Here is a 20,981-nt window from a genome sequence, read left to right on the forward strand (position 1 = left end):
TCTTCCTGGCAGAGTATTCACTAGGATGCTTGTTTCCGGTTCAGGGAAGACCTGACTTGGAAGTTTGGGCTGGACTGTTCCCATGAGGGACAGGGTCAGGACTGATTTTCTTATAGCTTGGTCTGAACTGATGTGGCGAAGTGAGCTAAAGAATGATAATGGGTTCAACCCAGATCTGTGACTGGGGGTGAGTGTCGAGTATCCAAAGGTCCAGAAGTATACTGAAGAGTTGGTGTATGCGGTCCAGTATCATTGCCCTATTGTGCTTTAAAGTGTTGAAACGTTTCTAGGGACATGTCTTTGAAGAGCACAGGTGCCCTGCCTTCCTGGCCCTGGCTCCAGACTGACTGCAACCCCTTTGCCTGGAGATAGGACACAACCCATTTAAGTGTAAGTGGGGTTGGGTCCAGCTCCTCCCTCTCATCCTGCCAGTGATAGCCCTTCGAGTCACACCTAAGCTCCCCATTGTGTGTGTCTATTTAGGAGGAATATACAAAGCCAAGCTGTGACCTACACTCGGAAATATGATCCAGAGACAGGCTGCAGTCAGAAAATTGCTAAGGCAAGAAAATGGCAACTTTCTAAAAGTCACATTTTCAACATTGCAATTTATAATCCGCCTATAACTTAATTTAGGTTTTTTCATTACAATTCCAAACACTACACATGAACCGGCTACCTGTTCCATTGGGAAATGATGCTTAGAAAATGTAATAAAGTAACTCCAAGAGGTAGGCCTTGCAGAAGTGAAAAGATTTTTTCACTACCAGGACATATAATACATCAATGTATGTGTCCCACGTTTTATAAACATTGCACCCTGCCCTCTGGACTGTCCAAGGCCTACCCTAGGGGTGACTTACATGAACTTAAAAGGAAGGTTTGGGCCTGGCAAAAGGTTTAGTGTGCCTGGATGAAATGATAGTTTAAAACTGCACACACACAGGCCTCAATGTCAGAAATTAGACATGTTTAAAGTGCTACGTAAGTGGATGGCACAGTCAGTGCTACAGGCCCACTACAAGCATTTAATTTGCAGGCCCTGGGCACAGGTAGTGCCGCTTTACAATCAATCGGTCAATCAATCAATCAAGCAGCATTTATAAAGCGCAATACTGTCACCTTCAGGGGTGTCTGGGACTTACAAGTAAATTAAATATGCCAATTATGTATAAGCCAGTCTACCATGTTTTATGGAGAGAGCACAAGCACTTTAGCACTGGTTAGCAGTGGTAAAGTGTGCAGTTTCCTATGGCCAGCAAAAACGAAGTCAACAGAAAAAGGAGGTCTGAAGGCAAATAGGTATGGGGAAAAGCATGCTGAAAATGGGGAGATCTACCAAAGACCTTGGGAGTTCTCTTCACTAAAGTGGAAGAACCTGGAGAGGTCATTAGCATTGGCATGGTCTGTTCCAAAATGGGGTTCAACAGTAAAGTCCATTCCCTGTAGGGAGATGGACCACCTCAACTGTTTCGGATTCTCACCCCTCAATTGCATTAGTCATCTGAGAGACCTGTGGTTTGTCTGAACTCGTTAAGTGGGACTGCACTGAGGCCCAGTAATCCACACAGTACCTAAATTCTGCTGTGGTACCTGGAGGGGCAGCTTTGAGGACTCACACTACTGGACTGGCCCAAGGGCTGTTTGAGGGTTAATTTGGAGACATTCACCTTGATGCTGGATCTTATCAGACAACCTGTAAATATCACTTTTAGCAGTTGTGCTGCCGCCTAAGTCAATATTATGGGTGCATCATGTAGTGAGTCCTGTAGTAAGGGAGAATAAGGAGGCAAGCTGACCCAAAAACTGGCAGCAGTCTCTCTGTTTTTCTAGGGTCAGCGTAGGAGAGAGGCTAACACTCTCCACTGACTGATCCTCCTAATGTCGGAGAAAGGTGCTTGGGAACAGGTTAATTCTCCGCCTCCACTCCATCATTTGTGACCAGGAGTATGGTTAAGTCAGATCGATCAAAGTGGACTTTGAGGCAATTGACGTGCAACACCATTAAAGGGTTCATGGTAGTTTTGAGATCCACAAGATAGGTGACCTCACTCTTCTGCTCTTTCACCTCTTACGGCCCAGACCAACGGTCTTGTAGGGTCCTCGGCTCCACAGGCTCTATCAATGGCACTTTTTGTCCAGGCTGAAAACTCGACCGGCGGGGCCTTCTGGTCGTACCATTGTTTCATGACCTCCTGGCTGACTTCTAGATTTTTCTTAGCTTGCTTCCAGAAGCGCTTCATCAGGGTATGGAGTGCCAGCATGTAGCTAACCACATCCTGGGGGCCTTCCTGGGAGTTTACTACCGCTCCTCCTTTACCAAACTGAGCGGTCCTCACATCGGAGGCCCATACAGAAGCTCAAAGGGGATGACTTCAACTCCCTTGTGGGTAACCCCCTTGTGCTCAAACAAAGGCATGGCAAGAGGATGCCCCCCTTCTTCCTCAAGGGCTCTGACAGGCCTATGATTATGCCTTTGAGAGTCTTGTTGAACCTCTTAACAAGCCCATTGGTTTGGGGTGGTAAGGAGTGGTGAACCTGTAGGTTACACCATACTCCTTCCACATGGCCTTCATGTATGCCGTCCGGACATTGGTACCACAGTCCGACACAATCTCCTTGGGGAGTCCCACATAAATATTAGTGTGGGTGGAATTTTTAATCCTGCCAGCAGAATTGGAGTAATTTAGTAATTCCACATTACTCCTGTAACATGGAATTACTAATTAATTTCACTGTTCCGCTGGTGGAATTAAATCAGCACTGCAATGGTACATAAACAGGGCTGAGAGGGAGGAGTCTCTCTATTTATAAAAAAACACTGCAGATTAAACCTTTAAACACAGACGGACTACTCACTCTTCCAACCATGTTTAAGTACCATTGCAGTGCACACAGCCCTCGGTGCCCTTACATGTGTATGTAAGAGCACCGAGGGGTATGCACTGGAGCGCACTGCATATTCCTCGATGCCTTTACATAAGTTTATAAAGGCACTAAGGGGAATTCAGTGTACTCCAGGTATGTCTTGGAGTGGATACCCCTCAGTGCCCTTAAATACTTATGTAAGGGAAACATAGGGGTATGCACTATACATTGTGGTGCTCACTCTGCCCCCTCATGGAATTCCGTTGAATTTTAATAAAATTCTGTGGAATTTCATGGAATGAAAATCCATTAATTCCACTCACCCCTAGTAAATATTCCCATCAGTGCCCTGGACTCTGCGGGTGCAGTCACCATTTACAGAAGGATTGCATCCAGGTACAGGATGAGATGGTCCATCAAAAACCAGGATGAACATGTTGCCCATGGCTGCTTTGGGGTCCAGATGCCCAATAATGTAAATTTCCACCATTTCAAAGGGCGAGCCAATGACAGGAAAAGGTTGCAGTGAAGCCTTTGCTTCCTTCCTGACTTGCCACTGGCCTGGCAGGTAGAGCATGACTTGCAGAAAGCATCTGAGGCCCTCCTCAGCTGGGGCCACTAAAAGTGGGAGACAAGCCTGTCAAAGGTCTTGTCCTGCCCTAGATGACCTGCCACGGATACATCGTGAGTCAGCTGAAGTAGAAAGGCCCTGTAGCACTGGGGTATCACCAACATACGTGTTACCCCAGACTCAGGAACCTGAGGCTTGCTATACAAGAGACCATTCTCCCAATAGATCAGGTGATGTCACCAGCTGTCTGGGCCTCAGCCTGCGGCTGTAGGCCCTCAAAAGTGCAGCCCTCCATGTGCACCTTGCAGAACTCCTCCGTGGTAGAATACCCTTCCTGCTGCCAGTTGGCCAGCTCAGGTAGGTTCCCCAGCAACACAAAAAGATGATGGATGGAATGCTGAACATTGTCAAACATTTACCCCTTCACAGATCTGGGTTTAATTCATAATTGTTTTGCTTACCATGCCACCCTGTTTGGAGCTAACCACATACAAATCAGTCTTGATCCTGCTTCCATGGAAACAGTCCAGCCTGAACTGCCAGGTGCCTCTTCCCGCCCCCTCCTCCCAGCGAGCTCTTAACGACTCGCGGCCCCCGCTTCGCGGGCGCCGCTCGTAGTCAGACTTTGAGGATTCTGCTGTTGCCCTGAAGCCTGCCTAACTGTGCCCTTTACGTGACTTGGGAGCCCGTGAGCTCAGTCACCACTCGGACCAAGGGAACCAAGTTCAGAGACCCGGAGCGGGACTGCGAGGACCAGGAGCGCCTGCGGCAACATCATTCCGCGCACCTGGTGCCTCTTCCCGCCCCTTCCTCCCAGCGAGCTCTTAACGACTCGCGGCCCCCGCTTCGCGGGAGCCGCTCGTAGTCGGACTTTGAGGATTCTGCTGTTGCCCTGAAGCCTGCCTAACTGTGCCCTTTACGTGACTTGGGAGCCCGAGAGCTCAGTCACCACTCGGACCAAGGGAACCAAGTTCAGAGACCCGGAGCGGGACTGCGAGGACCAGGAGCGCTTGCGGCAACATCATTCCGCGCACCTGGTGCCTCTTCCCGACACCTCCTCCTATTTAGCCCAGCCCCCGAACGCGAACACGGGACGCGCGCGGACGGAGTCACGGGCGAAGACCGGGCAAAGAGCGGGCCGTTTGAGGCCATTCGAGTACGTGAGAGTCCGGTCCGGGCCCCATCTCTTCCATCGCCACACTTAGGCTTCTTAACCATCAGTGAAATGAGCACCAGGGAAACCAGAAGCAAAACATCTTCCCTAGCCGCGGCCGGAGCAGTCAAAGGTCCCATTGACACTTACTTTGCCAAAGCCGGTTCTCTTCTGATTGAGGAAATCGAGGTGCTGGAGAGAAGAATCTCTCAGGAAATAGACTGGGTAAGAAGATCCTCAATGGGCCCAATGGCCCAAGCCAGAACCCCTGAAGGCAGATCTGGTTCACCAATTAGTGGAAGAACTGACCCTGTAGAATGCCCACTCCCAGGTACCTCAGCTATCAACCCAGAGCTTACCATTGAAGTTCCGAGTGACTTCGAGGACATGAGCTTAATGGCCCTACCCAATACCCACATCCCCCTAACTACATCAACTGACAATATTGAGGCAGCTAAAGTCACTGAACCCAACATAGAGAAAGACAGGGGGGTGAGAGAAGGGGCCATACAAAAAAAGAAGAGGGGGGCCCAAAATAAAGAAGATAATAGGATCAAATCTCCCAAACCTAAACAATCGAGAGGGAAAGGGGGGAAAGGAGCCACCTCTGCTACTATACTAGAGAAGTCGGGAATAACAACTCCACCTAGAACTACCAATACAACTCTCCTTATACAGTCTACAAACACCGTCCGATTGGACACCACCTCCGACGACATCACATTGGAGGACATAGGCACACTCCTTAGGTCCTTATTGAGTCCCCTTGAAGCTAGACTGATTAAGATGGAGGCTAGATTAGTCTCTATTGAGAAAGCCACTGTTCAGCTTACTGACTCGAGGAAAATCGACAACAGTGGAACTCAAGCTGCAAAAGGGGGAATAGGACCAAAGTCCAACAAGGGTAACGGTCCACCTACAGCTATAATCAATAAGCTTCCACCCACAAACCCCAAAACTCCGCTAGTCTTGCCTAACACCATTTTGCAACCCCCAAACGCCAACAAGGCCCTAACCCCAATCCAGCATACAGTAACTGACACTCCTAAAACAACCGCCCGTCTAAAGATACTGCTTTGCCCCCGTCTAATGTCAAGGGCGACCCACCACATAATGGAGAAAAATCTAACCTCAATCGTAAACAAAAGCCTGTTAACCTCCCACCAGAAGCAGCCCCCTATACCTTAGTGCTGGCGGGGGTTCCGGAACTAAAACCCTCATCTTTTGAATCTACCACCTCACTTAAGAATAAAGTTATTAACTGGCTTTCCATCAATAGACCTCTCCCGAGAGGAATAACAAGTGATATCTCCATGGCCAGGAGGACTACGTGGGTGGGTTATACCAGGAAATCCATTAGGGGAGATTGCATTCTGGTCACCTTCAGAGAGCCGAACACAGCTGCATACATTTGCACCTGGGCTTCTGATGAGGATTTCGGAAGTATTATTCAACCACTTCCTCTCTCATTTTTCTACCCTTCGAGACTCTATAACTTAGAGGACCAGAGATGGGGGCACCACCAAGAGTTGTTAGAGGATTGGGAAAACTGCCTAAGGGAGAGTAATGTTCCCCAACAGCAAAGGGGACGACCAACAGACAATTTCCTTCCGTATGGGGAGGAGGCTGGCTGGGAAACTGTCACAAGGAGGAGGGGTGGGGGTGGAGGATATAGGAGAGGAATCCCAGGGCCCCACAGAACACATTACCCAGCCTATCTACCCACTCACAACAGATATAGTAGCCTGGAAATGGTAGACTGACAGACGGATGAAGAGGGGGTGATCTCCTAGTACCTCCCAGGTTTGAGCTTAAAACACCTATAGTGCCGATCATACAGACGAGGGTAATCAACATAGCTGAGCTTAGTTTGCCTCCCGAACCATGTATGGAGGTCCCTACTATGACCCCTATTACTATAACACCTGACATGAACCACTCCCCCACAAGCCAATTGGCGGCTACGGAGCACAACCCTAACAACTCTGTAATTATAGGTCTTGCCACAACCAAATTGTCTCATATAACTGTGATTTCTTGGAACGTGGCAGGCCTAGCCAATAAAATAGACTCCTTAGAGTGGGACACCTACATCAGCTCCAAAAACATACTCCTCTTCCAAGAGACTTGGGCGCGCGAGGAAATATCATTTCTGGGCTACGCCTCCTTTTCCAAACCCGCTAAGTGGGGGGGAAGGGGCAGGCCGTCGGGAGGTCTCACGACCTGGGTAGCAACGGACCTAGGTTGTCACGCTACCTGCTTAGAGACCGCCTCAGATAATATATTGGCTGTCTTACTGGAGTAGCCAGACTCCTCGAAGCTGCTAGTCATAAACATATACTCAAGGCCGGTACCTATGCTAAAAGAATCCGGTACCATAGATGAATTATCTGTGTTCCTAGAAAGCATTCCATGTGAACTTGCTTGCTTGGTGGGAGGTGACTTAAATTCACAGTACGAACCACTGCCTGGTCTGCGTGATGGTCCTTCCTATGAGGAAGATTCATGTTGGTTTGTTCCAGAGACGGTGGCTCCTCCCCTCAGGGCCTGGACTCCCCTGGCCTTGCAGATAACTGCCCTTACTCTCAATCAAGGTCTAAGGGCGTGTAATGGCCGCTGCAAATCGGACATCCCTAGCATCAATACTTACAATAAAATAGGCAGCGAATCCAGACTGGACTATATCATGGTTAAACTGTTTATGTGGCCACTAATAGTTGATTTCAAGGTCAAGGAAAGAATGGACAGTGACCATAACGCCCTGGAATTGACTTACTCTCTCCCAGGGCGCGAGGCCATATCCAATGGAACGGATAAAGATAAGGCGGGGCTCCAACTTGAAAATAATCGGAGGAAAGTCAAGTGGGAGAAATTGGCCAATAGTCCTGATAGAATACCGCAGTTATACGCAAGGATAATCCCGCTCCTGGAAAGGGCCTTCCGGCTAGGCAAGGAGGTGCAAGATGATGTTAACAAAGGAATGCTTGCACAAACACACGTAGATATAATTAACACCCTAGAGCTTGACCTGTTCTCATCCCCAGGGAAAAGGAAAGGTCCCCCCCCAAAATGTCTTGGTATAATGCCACTTGTACGGAATCTAAGGCCTATTTGGTTCTTGCTATAAAAGGACGCCATAGCAAGGAAGAAATCCAAGCCAGGAGAAGATCCTATAAAAAGCTCCTGGAGAATGCGCGGGCGGAATGGGACAATGACTATTGGGAAAACCTTGTCAGTTCATTAACAGTTAGAGACTCACGTAAATTTTGGCGCTTAGTCGCCAATGGCACAGAGAATTTATCCTCAGCAATAGAGCCCAACATAGCCCCTACGATATGGCAGTGCCACTTTGAGGCGTTGTACTCTGAGGAAGCTGGGGACCCAAATAGAGCTGGTGGCATAAAGACATCTAGACCAACGGGGGTCCCTTTCACTGAAAAAGAGGTGAGGGAGGCTATTACAGGTCTAGTTGCGGGGAAGGCCCCGGGACTTGATGGGGTGCCTGAGGATTTGTTCAAGCAAGAACCAGGGATTTGGGCCCCATATCTCACATTAATATTTAACGCCATTCTGGGGGGAATGGAGGTTCCCGATACTTGGCTGGGAGCAGAGGTGGTTCCAATTTATAAAAAGGGATCCCCTCTGCTCCCAGCCAACTACCGTCCAATCAGTCTCATCGATATTTCCCAAAAGCTCTTCGGAAGACTGATTTTGGACAGGCTACAGGCCTGGATAGAGGAGATGGGCACCCTGTCTCCCTATCAAGCGGGTTTTAGACAGGGTGTATCGACAATAGACCAAATTTTTAGACTGAATCTCCTTTATTGGAGAACAGCTGTAATCGAAGGCGGTACATTGTACACTATTTTTGTAGATCTACGTGCCGCCTTCGATTTGGTACCTAGAGCGAGGCTGTGGAGAGTTATGCAAGAGCTGAACGTCCCAGGCGACATCTTGGCAATCCTGATGAGATTACATCACAACAACTATGCCCGCGTGAGGTGTGGCAAAGGTGGCAAGTTAACCGAAAGGTTCCCCGTTCGCAGAGGGGTTAGACAGGGTTGTGTGCTTGCACCAACCCTGTTTTGCCTCTTTGTGAACGGGGTTGTTGCCCACCTGAACAGGATTGCCAACACTGATGCCCCCAAGTTGACAGGCAGCAGGGTGCCTGCAATCATGTTTGCAGATGACACCCTGCTGTTGTCTAAATCCCCTATGGGCATTCAACGCATCCTGGACGGTTTCCTACAGTTCTGCTCTGAGCGGGGACTGGAAATTAACCCACAGAAAACTAAATTCATGATTTTGAATCCTAACCCCCAAAACCGAGCCCCACCTAGGCTAGGCACAGTCCAATTGGAACGTGTGCACACTATTGAATACTTGGGGATTACTCTTAACGAACATTTAACGTGGACGTCTCACCAGACCAAAGTGACCATCAAACTGGCTCAGTTGGCGGGTGGCACTATGCGTCTGGCGAATAAATCTCCCTATCGCCCACTAACCCCAATTATTCATATTTACAAAACCCAAGCCCGTGCGGGTGTCGCATACGGGGGTGAGCTGTGGGGACACACCCAACTGTCCAAATTACAGTCAACTGAAAATAAATTTTTTGAGACAGATTGTCGCCCTCCCTCAGAGCACTCCACTACTTCCCCTTAGATTGTATGTGGGAATCCGACCGATAACGGAGGAACTTGGCCTTAAACCCCTGACATTTTGGAGGCGTTTGTGGTGCAGCCCAGATCTTTTAAACTACAGAGAGGAGCTACAGGAATTCCTGCAATTGCACAAAGCCCGGAGAATTCCGTGGATGATTTATGTTAAGGGAATGCTAGAGGACATTGGTTACCCGGAACTATGGACGGACCCCTTAAAACACCTGTCCAAAGACTCCAAAAAAGGTCCTTGTGAGAGCCTACCAAGATCTGAAGCTCACCAGAGCTATTGTTGCTACACGAGAAGGATCCTTGACTCACCTGTTCCTAAAAGCAAAAGACTCTTATCATCTTGAAAGTACTTTAGATGCCATGTCTCCTGTATTAATGAGGAAACTATTCTTCCAATGGAGATATGGAATTCTTCCCCTAGCATCATTCACAGCGTCCTGGTCATGTCGCTCCTCCATAGAAACTTGTCCAGTGTGTGCACATCCGAAGGAGAATGACGCCCATGTTGTTTTCTTCTGCAAGGGCTATGAGAGGAGCAGGAAATACTGGCTCGTCCCTCTTCTCCGGAATCTGGGTTTTAGAACTTTTCAAACTGCTTATAGAGTTTTAAAAACAGATCTCTCCCCCACTGTAGTCTTTGCTCTCTCAAAATTTTTAACCTCCATGTGGTACACCCGAAGCCGATGGGTAAAAAGACTTGTATAATAAGACTCCTCGAATGTTATGACTGAACTTCCGGCACCCTGTTTTAACATGATTTGAATTATTGGATCACATTGTTGTTTAATATGTTTTTTAATTTTGTACATATGTAATGCATCTTTTATGATCTGTGATCGAAATAAAGATTCTTGGAATTTTGTTAGTCTGTGTAGTGTAGATGGAGATCTCCACTTATCTAGAATTACAGTTGCCTAAAATATGCCTGTATATTTATAAGTAGTAGCTTTACCTGATATAGTTTGAATTCTATCTGACCTCACACTTCTTCTAAGAGGAGAGAGGCATATACGTTTACTACTAGGCAAATACTTATACTTGCTAAGTGACTAGTCTTATAGAACCCAACCAATTACATTACTTTTGAAGTTGTAGAATTGCATTTAGTTAGAAATGTACATCTAGGCATAGGTGTAATTCTGCATCTATGGAATTGTATGCCTTTACATTTACCTTTGTGAATTGGTCTCCATCTTTTGGCAGTGCATATATACAAGAAAATCAATTCATATTGAAGAAAGTTCAAGACAATGTTATGTGGCAGTCTTCATAAGGTAAGAACTTTGTAATGTTGTGGTACAATCTATTTGTCCATCCCCCAGAAGTTTCACAATGAGCCATGAGAATGGCAGAGGCTTGTCAGTGCTAATGGTCAGGGTACAGTGTGAGACAGTGAAAAAAGATAAGTCTCTCATTGCACCGCTAAGGTACATCTCGCACCACATGACTAAGTGCATGAGATACAACATATCTGCTGCCATGTTCAACAATGAATAGAAAATATTTAAGTGACACGTCAAACAATAGTTGAAATAATTTATGACAATTACAAGCATTTCTAATAATAGTCGCAAAATATTACTATTACATAAATAATGCATTATGAAGGGTAAATCACTACTTTCACCTGACATAACCACCTAAGCATATTAGTTCTATGCACAGTCTTTTACATCCTCTGAACTGCATCACCTTAAAGTCTATAAAGGGGCCTGAGTTTTTCATTTGGGATGCTTTCACTGAAACAGTCAATGACACAATAGCTATAGCACATCTATCCCAAACATGAGCAAGCTTACTAGGAAGCACCATTTGCCTCTCACCTTTACTGATTTCTCACTCACCACTTCACCCTCTCCATGTGGACTGAATTTGGCATACCCTTGACAGTGTGCATGGCTGCTTATCACATGTGCAGTCTCCTACTTTGAGCTTTCATTCAAACCTGGCACAACAGAGATAATAGCACACATACTATAATGCAGCTCAATGTTGACTGCAACTGTCTTATTCACCTTTCTCATGTCACATTTCCTAATTTCCCACGGTCTTATCCAAGTTAGACATAAATCAGAATTGGCAGATAGTACTCAGTATATAATGTATTCCAATGTGACAGTGGCATTAATTTCACAGACTAGAGTAGAGATTTCTTACAGGCTGCAATCTATTGCAATCATTCACATTACCTATAATTGACTCTTTCCACTAACCCATTAGATTGAGGGTGGTATAAAAAGGTTCTTCTATGCTAAATGCCACAACTCTGGAAAAAGTGACACTTTTTCTGATGTGAAACCAGAAACTAGCTCACCCAAAATGCTTCTTTGGAAAAGTTTTATGAGAGGGTACCTATTAATGAGCTAGTACACATATCTGCTAAAAACTTTACTTCATCTGACTATCAAAAAATCTATTAATACCAATGCATAGGCATGGAGTTTAGGCAGACTGCAGATAGGTTTAAAAAAATCAATGGCAAGCTTACACCATAGTTTATTGGGCACCTGTACTAAAAGTAATGGAGGTGGTTCTGTTCTATAAGACTAGTCACTTGGCAAGTATAAGTATTCAACATACCTTTCAATCTTGAGGTCAACATCCCAGTCCATGGAGGGACACCAATTCACATTTCTAACACCACGCTTTGTGATTGTAGCAGTTAAGTGTCCCACATGCACAATCTCAACAATACAGCTGATACTAGCAGAAGAGACAATTTTACTCATTTTAAATGGAACCTCATCAACTAGGGAACGATGTTGTGGCACTTTCCAAAACAGTCCTAGGATCACAGAAAGATTACTTTATTTGGTCCTGTCCTCAATGCAGTACTTCCTCTCTACCTTCAACAATTCTTCCAAACCCATAGCATCAATCCAATTAGAGAAGGACATGGACAATGTACTGCTTGAGGGAATACTTTCCCCAAAACACTAACTCACATCAAAGGCAGCAACAAAACATTCTTTGTCACCCTCCGATTCATAAACAATTACCCCACAAAAAGATCTGTAAAGAAAATCAGCCTTTGCTTTTCTAGCACCTAGCAAATGTATCACACTATAGGGATACTCCAGTAATTAACCACATAAATCAGCAGTAGTATATTTGTTACTAGTCCACCCCTCCAAATTATTGACCGACATATGGAAATCTGTCCAAAGAACAAACTCCCTTTCCCAAACTGATGAGCAGAATTTAGATATTGCCCAAACACAAGCTAATAATTCTATATCAAATCACCACAAATGATGTTTCTGGTTCTCCCATGCATAGGAATGCATGTTCTTATCTTTTATTTAGGATAATACTGCCCTTAAACCCCCATCACTGCACTGTAAACAACTAGACTCCTGTGTTTGAATGTAAGGGCTCTTCAGCCATTCAAAAATCTCCTGTTGCACCAAAGACCACAAAAAATTACTTTTCTTCTTCAAGATTTTGATTAAAGACACAGTAGTACTGGCAAAACCTTGTAGAACTCTGGATATTGCTGGCACTAGACTAGGAAGAGACAAAATACTCTTATTCTGAACCAAATACACCAAGTACTCCACTTCCTCACACTGATATATACACATATTTCATCCTCAAAGCTAATGAATGTTCAAGTCTTCATAAAACAGGTACTTTGTAATGATGTAATATCCTTTATTTGTCTAGCCAGCAACAACTGTACAATCAGCCATGAAGATTGCGGAGTCCTCTCAGCACTAATGGTCAGGTTGCAGCTCTTACTTGCATAGCAAGTTCTGTTTTGCTTTGCAACCTGACGGAACATCTCGCACCACAGAGGCATGCACATGACATACAACATATTCCCTCTTCTCCTCTGAATTATAGGAGTACTGAACCTGTCCATGTGTTGGAATGCTATCCTAGGAATCCACAGTTACTCACAAAGTTACAATTAGTCACAAACAGAAATACTTGCTATTTTGGACTGCTTTACAACAATAATATGCACCTATTAAGAGGGAAAGCATGAACTTTTAGTTCTGCACAAATTCCCATGCAGTTAACATTAAAATTGTCTACATTTAATTGTAGAACACAATATGCTACAGAGAAAAGAACACCAATGCATGTGCACGATCCTAATCTCCTATTGTAGTGTTCTTCATTGTGGGATAAGTGAAAGTGTGAAATGTTGCTGAAGCTCATAAGCAAGTAAGGGGGCTTTCCAAGTCAATATTTTTACCGTGTCATCCTTTACTGCGGGCAGACGTGTTACATTAGAATAAGAAACAACAGAAGACCTAGAATGATCTCAAGTTCCTTCAATCAAAACAGAAGGTGGCTGTTAAAGGACACCTGGCAAATGGAATAGTCAATTTCAGTGCACATTTTTTATGAAATGAAGTTCATGCAGTATCAGATACTATACCTTGCTCTTGCCTGTTCCGGCATTTCCAACTATAAAAACTGAGTGTCTCACAGCTAACAGCTCTTCTAACTGTGTTACCTAAATTGAACAGAGAAGGAGAGAGAAGATATTATTTCAAGCCCAGGTAAAGTACACTTGTGCATGTTGCTTGGTATTTCCCTAATTACTGTATGACAAAACAATAACATTAAACGCTGCATCATAGGATATTGTATTTAAAAAAATAGGTCCGCTTAATTTTTTAGTTGAAAATAAAAAAAGTTGTTATTGAATTTTTCAACATATGTAGTGCATATACACTTAATACAATTTCACTATATCATAACATGTCACAATTTGTTACATTGCTCCTGCTACTACTTGCACAGATAGGCTAACATTTACCTGAACCGGCAAGGTCCAGAGTTTCTTCAAATGTACAATTCTTATCATTGTAGATCTAATCGGTGACAGCCTCACTGTAGGTAAAGTGCATATACCATGCTTGTGTAGAGTTCTTGTATAAACTGTGCTATTTAACTATTCTGTTGCTTGCATGATTTGTTTTTCCGTTGATGGAGTGGAGCTGTCCTTTACAACGGTTTCTTAATACATCCCTGTACTGTCGACCATCTGTAAACCCTGTTAGTAATGGGTCCAGGTTTATGCTATCTTAGCTTCAGCCAATTTGTGAACATCTCCACCAGGTGGAGTGCAGGGAAAAGCAGAGCATGTGACAACATTCACCTCATAGCAACTTAATCCTTCTCCAATAGAAGTGGCAGGTCCATAAATAGGCTCTTGTTTTTTTTATTTTTTATTGTCCAAGCAAGTTCAATAGGCAAGCCTCCATGGGCCATACTACGGCAAGTGCCCCGGGGGCACAAAGGGCCTTTGTCCCCCCCACCCACGGGGCACTTGGTATTACAGACACTTGTGCGGCCTCTTCTGTAATATTGATGGTTCACTTAAAGCACCAGCGCTACCTTCAAAAGGCGTTCCCTCTTTTGTATGGGGGCGTGGCCCATGCAAATGAGGGAATCCCTTTGCCTCTGCGCCCATTACGTATTACAGACACAGGTGCAGAGGCAAAGAAGCTCTCAGGGGGCACATAGAAGTTGATACACTGTGAGTGCGTCCCCTGAGAGCAGCCCTATGGCAGGGGAAAAGGGGTCCCATGGACCCACAGACATCCCCTTGCAGGCGGGTGCATTCACCGACTTCACCTGCCTGCAAGGGGATATCTAATCCCCCTTCGAAGTGCAGGCGGGTTGCCATCAGAACTGTTAAAACAGGGAGCTCCTGTAAATGCGAGTTTACAGCTGGCTTGGGGGCAGTGTGTTCACTATAATGCAGTGCATTTTCACTGTTTGCGCCAGGCGCACCTTTTAAAAGCTTTCTCCTGGCGCAAACAGTGAAACTGCGACTTGTCTGTAATGCGGCCCCGAATAGATTTCCAATGGGTAGCCAAGAGCGCCTCTGACCTCTAGTGCCCCCCCTAAAAAACAAACAAAGTACTAGGAACTCCCACAACATATGCAGGCAACTGGTCTATTCTGCATGGCAGAAAGTACAGCGCCCTGAATGTGTTTCATATGTATTTTACACCGCCCAGCCAGGACCTGATATACTTAATGGAGATAATTAAATGCAATTATTATATTAAGCGGTATATTCCAGAAAATCTTTGCTACATACGCCACCACCCTGCTCCAATCTTCCTTACTCACAGCTGCGGTGTAGGCCCATCTGCTCATTAAACTTATGTGCACTTTTACAGAGAAGTAAGCCCAGTTTTCAGGGCAAACAGATTTTCTTCTGCTGTTTCAAAAACCACTTGCAGCCATGAGCCAAAATGGTGTGATAAAGTAAGGTCTCACAGGGCCCCTACATGACATGTAGAGCTTGGACACCATTTATTTTAGTTGGACGTAAAAATATCCATTTTCGTTTTCGTTTTTTTAAATATTCTTTCAAAAGCTGTTAACGGTGCAGCAGAACATCATGAAAGTCATAATCCTACTGCAATATAACAGGAAATATGGTAACTAGGAAGCAGTCGACACCGATCTGAGCAGAGCCAGTTTCTAAAAAATCCCATGGAACCGAGGGAAAACCATGATCTGTAAATGTGGACAGGAAATGAAGAACCTTCCTAAACTAATCCCATATCCATTGGACTAAACCTCAACATGCCCAGTGTCAGAAAATGCCACTTTTTCCATAATCACCCTCATGTTTTTTTGAGTGATGTTGCTGGTTTTTTTACTATGTGCAGTGGGATTATGTTAACCAGGCCCCGGAATATATGTTCTTCTGACCCCTAAAACATGTCAAAATTTACTATACTCCTAATTGGCATATTTAACTTACCTATAGGCCGCTTGTATATGGAAAAAAGTGTACCTTGGGCCTGTAAGTAAAATATCATGCATTGTGCCACCCGCTACAGGGAGAGTGCAAACATAGCTGCAAACCTACAACTGTAGAATATATGTGCAGTTTTAAAATGTCAAATTCAACCTGTCAATATAACTCCTTTCGTCAGATGTAAACCCTCTTCTAAATATAACTAAGGCACCCCTAAGTAGGCCTTAATGCCCTTTAGACAGAATGTATGTTAATTAGAAGTAAGACATGTAAAAGTTTAATGTTAAACGTTTCCTTACAGTGAAAAGACTCCAAAAGATACTTTCTATGTAGGTGGGTAAATGTTTTAAAGGGAAGCACTGACATACAATATTAAATATAATTATATTATCTCAGAATAAGTCACAGCTACAATATTCATTTTTGGACATTTTTAAATATTTATTGCAAGCTCAGTTCACTGGTGAAGTTGGATTTGTAATACCTATTTTGGAAAAAGTATTTTTGGAAAGTGGCCACTTCCCTGCATAAAGCCTGTAAAAGCTCATTTGCATGAGGTCCAAATGTTACCTGGCAGCTGAAAAGCCACCTTGAAGAGGAGTACATTTTCTCCCAGAGCTGCGACAAATGTCTTGAATGAGGGAAGGTGTTGTGTTCTTCTGGCAACATGACCATCTGGGCTGTGCTCAGGAAACTGATTAACTCAAAGAGGCCTACCCTGTCATAGGCAAATATGAACGCATGTCTGATAATGTTTATGGTTTTTATTGACTAATAAACTATTATTATTATTATTATGCTATTATTATTAACATAGGCGAATATGTACGTTAGCTGACACCTGGGCTGGGGACTCTTTGTTCACCTCGTCAGGCAGGCATCTATCCCTGTGGAACAGGAGCTCCCTATAGAACTCGTTTGAAGTGACCACAGAGGAGGGGTTACTGATTTCACAGGTCATACCTCCAGGGTAGGCACAGTAGCTCTGCACAAGGAAGAAAGGTTCTGCCATCTTTATTTTAGGTAGAGAGGGGCACACAGGAAATACTGTAAAAGTAGATAGAGTTACTCCTGGGATCTTTTTCCCTATTGGTTACTAAGTTAGTGCCAGGCATTAATGTGGCACCCCTGGGTAGACTCTTCAGAACACTACTGGACCTGTGGAAGAAACAAGTACTATGCCCACTTTTGAGACTTGTGAGAAGACTTGAAAGGCTGGACATGCTCCGACTTGTACTTAGGGCTTAGAAGCGAACTCCAATGGTCAGTAGTCTGATCTCCTGTTAAGCTAAGGGACACAGCAAGCTGGTAGATGGCCTTTTCCTGAAGAACCCAGCTGACTAGTTCTAACTGGATCTTCTCTGGACCCTGCTGGTGGCTTCCGCTGTAGTAATTCCTGACCCCTATGTGCTGTTTCGAGGCTGCTGGGACCATCTCGAAAAACCGGAAACTTTTTAACTCCAAAGACCGCCGTCAGTCGGACAAAGATGCGATACTGCTGAGCCTTAGATTCACATTACCACCACTATGAGCTTTTCTGCAGCACCAAATCCGTTTCAACAGGACGTCATAGAGAGGGTATGTGGCCTCATGGAGCTCTGCTTGTCTATAATTGGCAGCCATGCCCCACTGGAGGAATCCAAGCTCCAAAAAAGTGATTGAGTCTAACTTAGAAATATTCACTGGGTGAACCTTTCCCGCTAAAAGTCAACAGCTTCACCAGGACTTCGTTCAATGGCTATCCAGCTTCATGGAGTTCGTCCTGCCACAACCTGCTGCCTTGCCCCACAGAGGTTTTTTGATTACCATGTTAGAGGCTAAGGGCCTGATTTAGATCTCAGCGGGCGGGTTACTCTGCCACAATGGTGACGGATATTCCTTTCTGCGAAATACAAATACCATAGGATATAATGGGATTTATATTTCTGTGGACAGGTAATCGTTCACCATTGTGACGGAGTAACTCATCTGCCAAAATCTACATCAGACCCTAAGGCAGCAGGTAACATTTCTAACCATAATGAACCTGGTTTCTATATCTGGCCCGCACTCAATCACGGTCAGCCTTAAAGTATGCCTGGGTCCTGATGAAGTGCAACCAAGTGACCACACCTGGCATTTAATCCTTTTTAGTGCTGTTTTTAATTTAAGCTTTACAAATTCATAGTTCCAGTTCCCCTTATTTTATGTTTGTCATTTTGTTTATTAAAGTATTCTCTTGTTTATACTTTGGAGTGGGATTTTTGACTTTTTAACTGTTTTGCTGCTTCTAAATGCTTTAAACATGTTTTTTCAGTTAAGGCTGTCTGCTGTGGGCCATAGCTAGCAGAGCTAGAGCTCAGGTGTAAATTACTGAAACCTTTCCTGGACCTAACAAGAATAGTAACATTATTAGTTCTGTTGAACTATTATCCACCCTAACTAATGAACAAGTTACTTACCTGTTGTATCCCTCTTTCTTGTAGAGACTTTATCTGGCTACAGATTCATCACCTTTTGAATTTTCCCCAGGCAACAGACTGAATCCTGAAACTTTTCAGTACTTCTGCAAGCTGGTAGGTGACGCTGTGCGGCTCCGCTTTGACTCTGTTCTCCTCTGGAAATGATATGTGGAGCTTATGTAGGCACCACTCCTGCACGCTGACATCAGCTCCTTTCGAGAGTGTCTGCGCCCCCAAGCGCTGAGCCCAAAAAGCAAATTGGTATGACCAGTGTACAAGTACCTAAACTTGGGATTGTATTAATTGATAGGGGGCAACAACAGAACGGGGTGGATGGGCCAATTTCTCACCTTTTGAATAGATACCAAAAGAGGACCTATTTGGAGATGGGTCTGTGGATGAATTCAAACCAGAAAGTCCTACAAGACAGAGTCGACAAAATTCCCCCACGAAAAACCTCAAAGAACGTATGGAGGGGCACCCACGTAGTCACATGGCAAACGTCAAGGACAGGGGGTCATGTGCCAAAGCAGTGTTAGCAGCTTTGCCTTGGTAGGATGAACACACAGTCCTTCCAGAGGCTGCTTTCCAGCCACTATGTAGCAGAACTTAATGCAGCCTACAATCTAGCCGGACATGGTTGTCTTCTGTACTGACTTGCCTTTTTTTTGCTCCAGAGAACCCCACAAACAGCTAATCATACACTCAGTTATTTCATACAATTAATGTAAACTCTCAGCGCTCTGATGTAGTCCAAACAATGGTGTCTCTCCTCCTCCTCATTAGAGGGGTAAGGCAGATCACAGAAGGTCTGCAAGGTGATTTTTTTTAACCAATATGGAATTGCATCATAACTTTAGGTAAGAAAGACACTGTGTCCACAAAACCAGCTTGTCTGTGAAGAAGGTGATGTACGACGGATCGGCACAGACAGCCGGAAGTTCACTCAAATACCGTACTGAAGTTAAAGCAATTTGGAACACTGTCTAGAGGGTGAAGAGCTACAAGGTGCAACTGTGAAGTGGCTCGAACGGAGTGCACATCAGTAACGTAAAGACCAATTTAAGGTCCCACTGTGGCATTACAAAGGGAGAGGGAGGAAACAAATGTAAAAGAAAAGTGCATGACAACTGCAGACTTAAACAATGACTGCTGAACTGATCTGGCAACCACAAAAATGCTTAAAGAGGAGAAAGGTACATTTTAACTGTGCACAGAGCAAAGCATTGCAGAGCTAGGGATAACAAAATATTAAAACATCAGACAACTTTACCTGGAGGGATCCAGCTGCTGAGTATTGCCACAAATTTGTCCCAACAACAGACGTAAACAGTTTTTGTTGAGGGATGCCTGGCTGCCAAAATGACATCAACCTCCTCCGAAGGAAGGTTGAAGGGGCTCAGCTGCTACAGCTTAATCTCCAAGCATGAAGGTGGAGACTGCCAAGGCCCAGGTGCAGAATCCACCCTATTGCTGCAACAGCAGGTCCTTCCGGGGGGGGGGGGGGGGGGGGGGGTGTCAGACTGAGCAGAAAACAGATGCTCAAGACCAGGAATTCTGGATACCATATTCTCTATCCACAATCTGGAGCCACTAGGATGACTTAGGCCTAGTTGGTCCTGATCTTCCAGGGATCTTTGGGCAGGAGTGGTATTACCAGAAAGGCACACAGGAGTCCCTTGTTCTACTTAAGGCTGAACATGTTAACAAATGAAAGATGCTTTGGAAACTATAACATGCAGAAGTGCTGACAGTGGACGCTCTTGGTGGTGGCAAACAGTTTGAGCCATTGTTCTTTTCATTCCCGGAGGAGACCTTGCATGACCTCTGGGTGCAATTGCCCCTCATGATCTGCTAGGTGCCAACAGCTGAGCTTATTTGCCCTGGAATTAAATGATCCTGCCAGGTTATTCACCACCAGGAAGATTCCTTGGTGGTCCAGCCATTTCCAGAGATGCAAAGCCTTCTGGTACATGTTCAATCACCCTACCCCACCCTGTTTGTGGCAGTACCTCATGGTGGTGATGTTGACCAGGAGAACCTGTACAAGCCTCCCCTAGATGGATGGAAGGAAGGCTTTTAACACCAACTGGATGGCCCTCAGCTCCAGAAGATTGATGTGGAGCCAGAACCTTGCTAGAGACAAGAGGCCTCTGATCTCCACCTCTTCCAGATGATCATCCAAACCCAGAAGCAATGCATCGGGCATCACTGTGGGCTCTGGATGGGGAAGGGAGAGGGATCTGCCATTGACGTAATCAAGGTCCAATAACCACAACTGCAGATCTTTCACAGTCACCTCTGTAATATGAAAATGGTCCGAGAGGTTACCCACTGAGACTTCAGCTCAGACTGCAGAGACCTCATATGCTACCTGGCATACTCAACGAGTAGGATGCTGGAGGTCATCAGTCCCAGAAGCATCAGAGTCGACCTCACTGAAACCTCAAACCGAGGTTGAAAGATCGGGATCATAGCCTGAATACCATAATACCATAGACTCCCTTGGAGGTGAATGACTGGGTGTAGCCTA

General features: G+C 45.0%; 1 protein-coding gene across 1 annotated transcript in view; it reads right to left on the bottom strand.

The window, feature by feature from the left end:
- The window catches only part of LOC147731161 (dynein axonemal heavy chain 11-like), a 1,538,124-nt gene that overhangs the window by 1,453,922 nt on the left and 63,221 nt on the right, over positions 1–20,981 (bottom strand). Inside the window, exon 4 of the mRNA XM_086956147.1 lies at positions 13,659–13,736. Within this exon, the coding sequence (XP_086812273.1) occupies positions 13,659–13,736 (78 nt within the window). The remainder of the gene's footprint in view (positions 1–13,658; positions 13,737–20,981) is intronic.

Source organism: Lissotriton vulgaris, chromosome 2_1, assembly GCF_964263255.1.
Source record: "Lissotriton vulgaris chromosome 2_1, aLisVul1.2, whole genome shotgun sequence".
Classification (NCBI taxonomy): Eukaryota; Metazoa; Chordata; class Amphibia; order Caudata; family Salamandridae; genus Lissotriton; species Lissotriton vulgaris.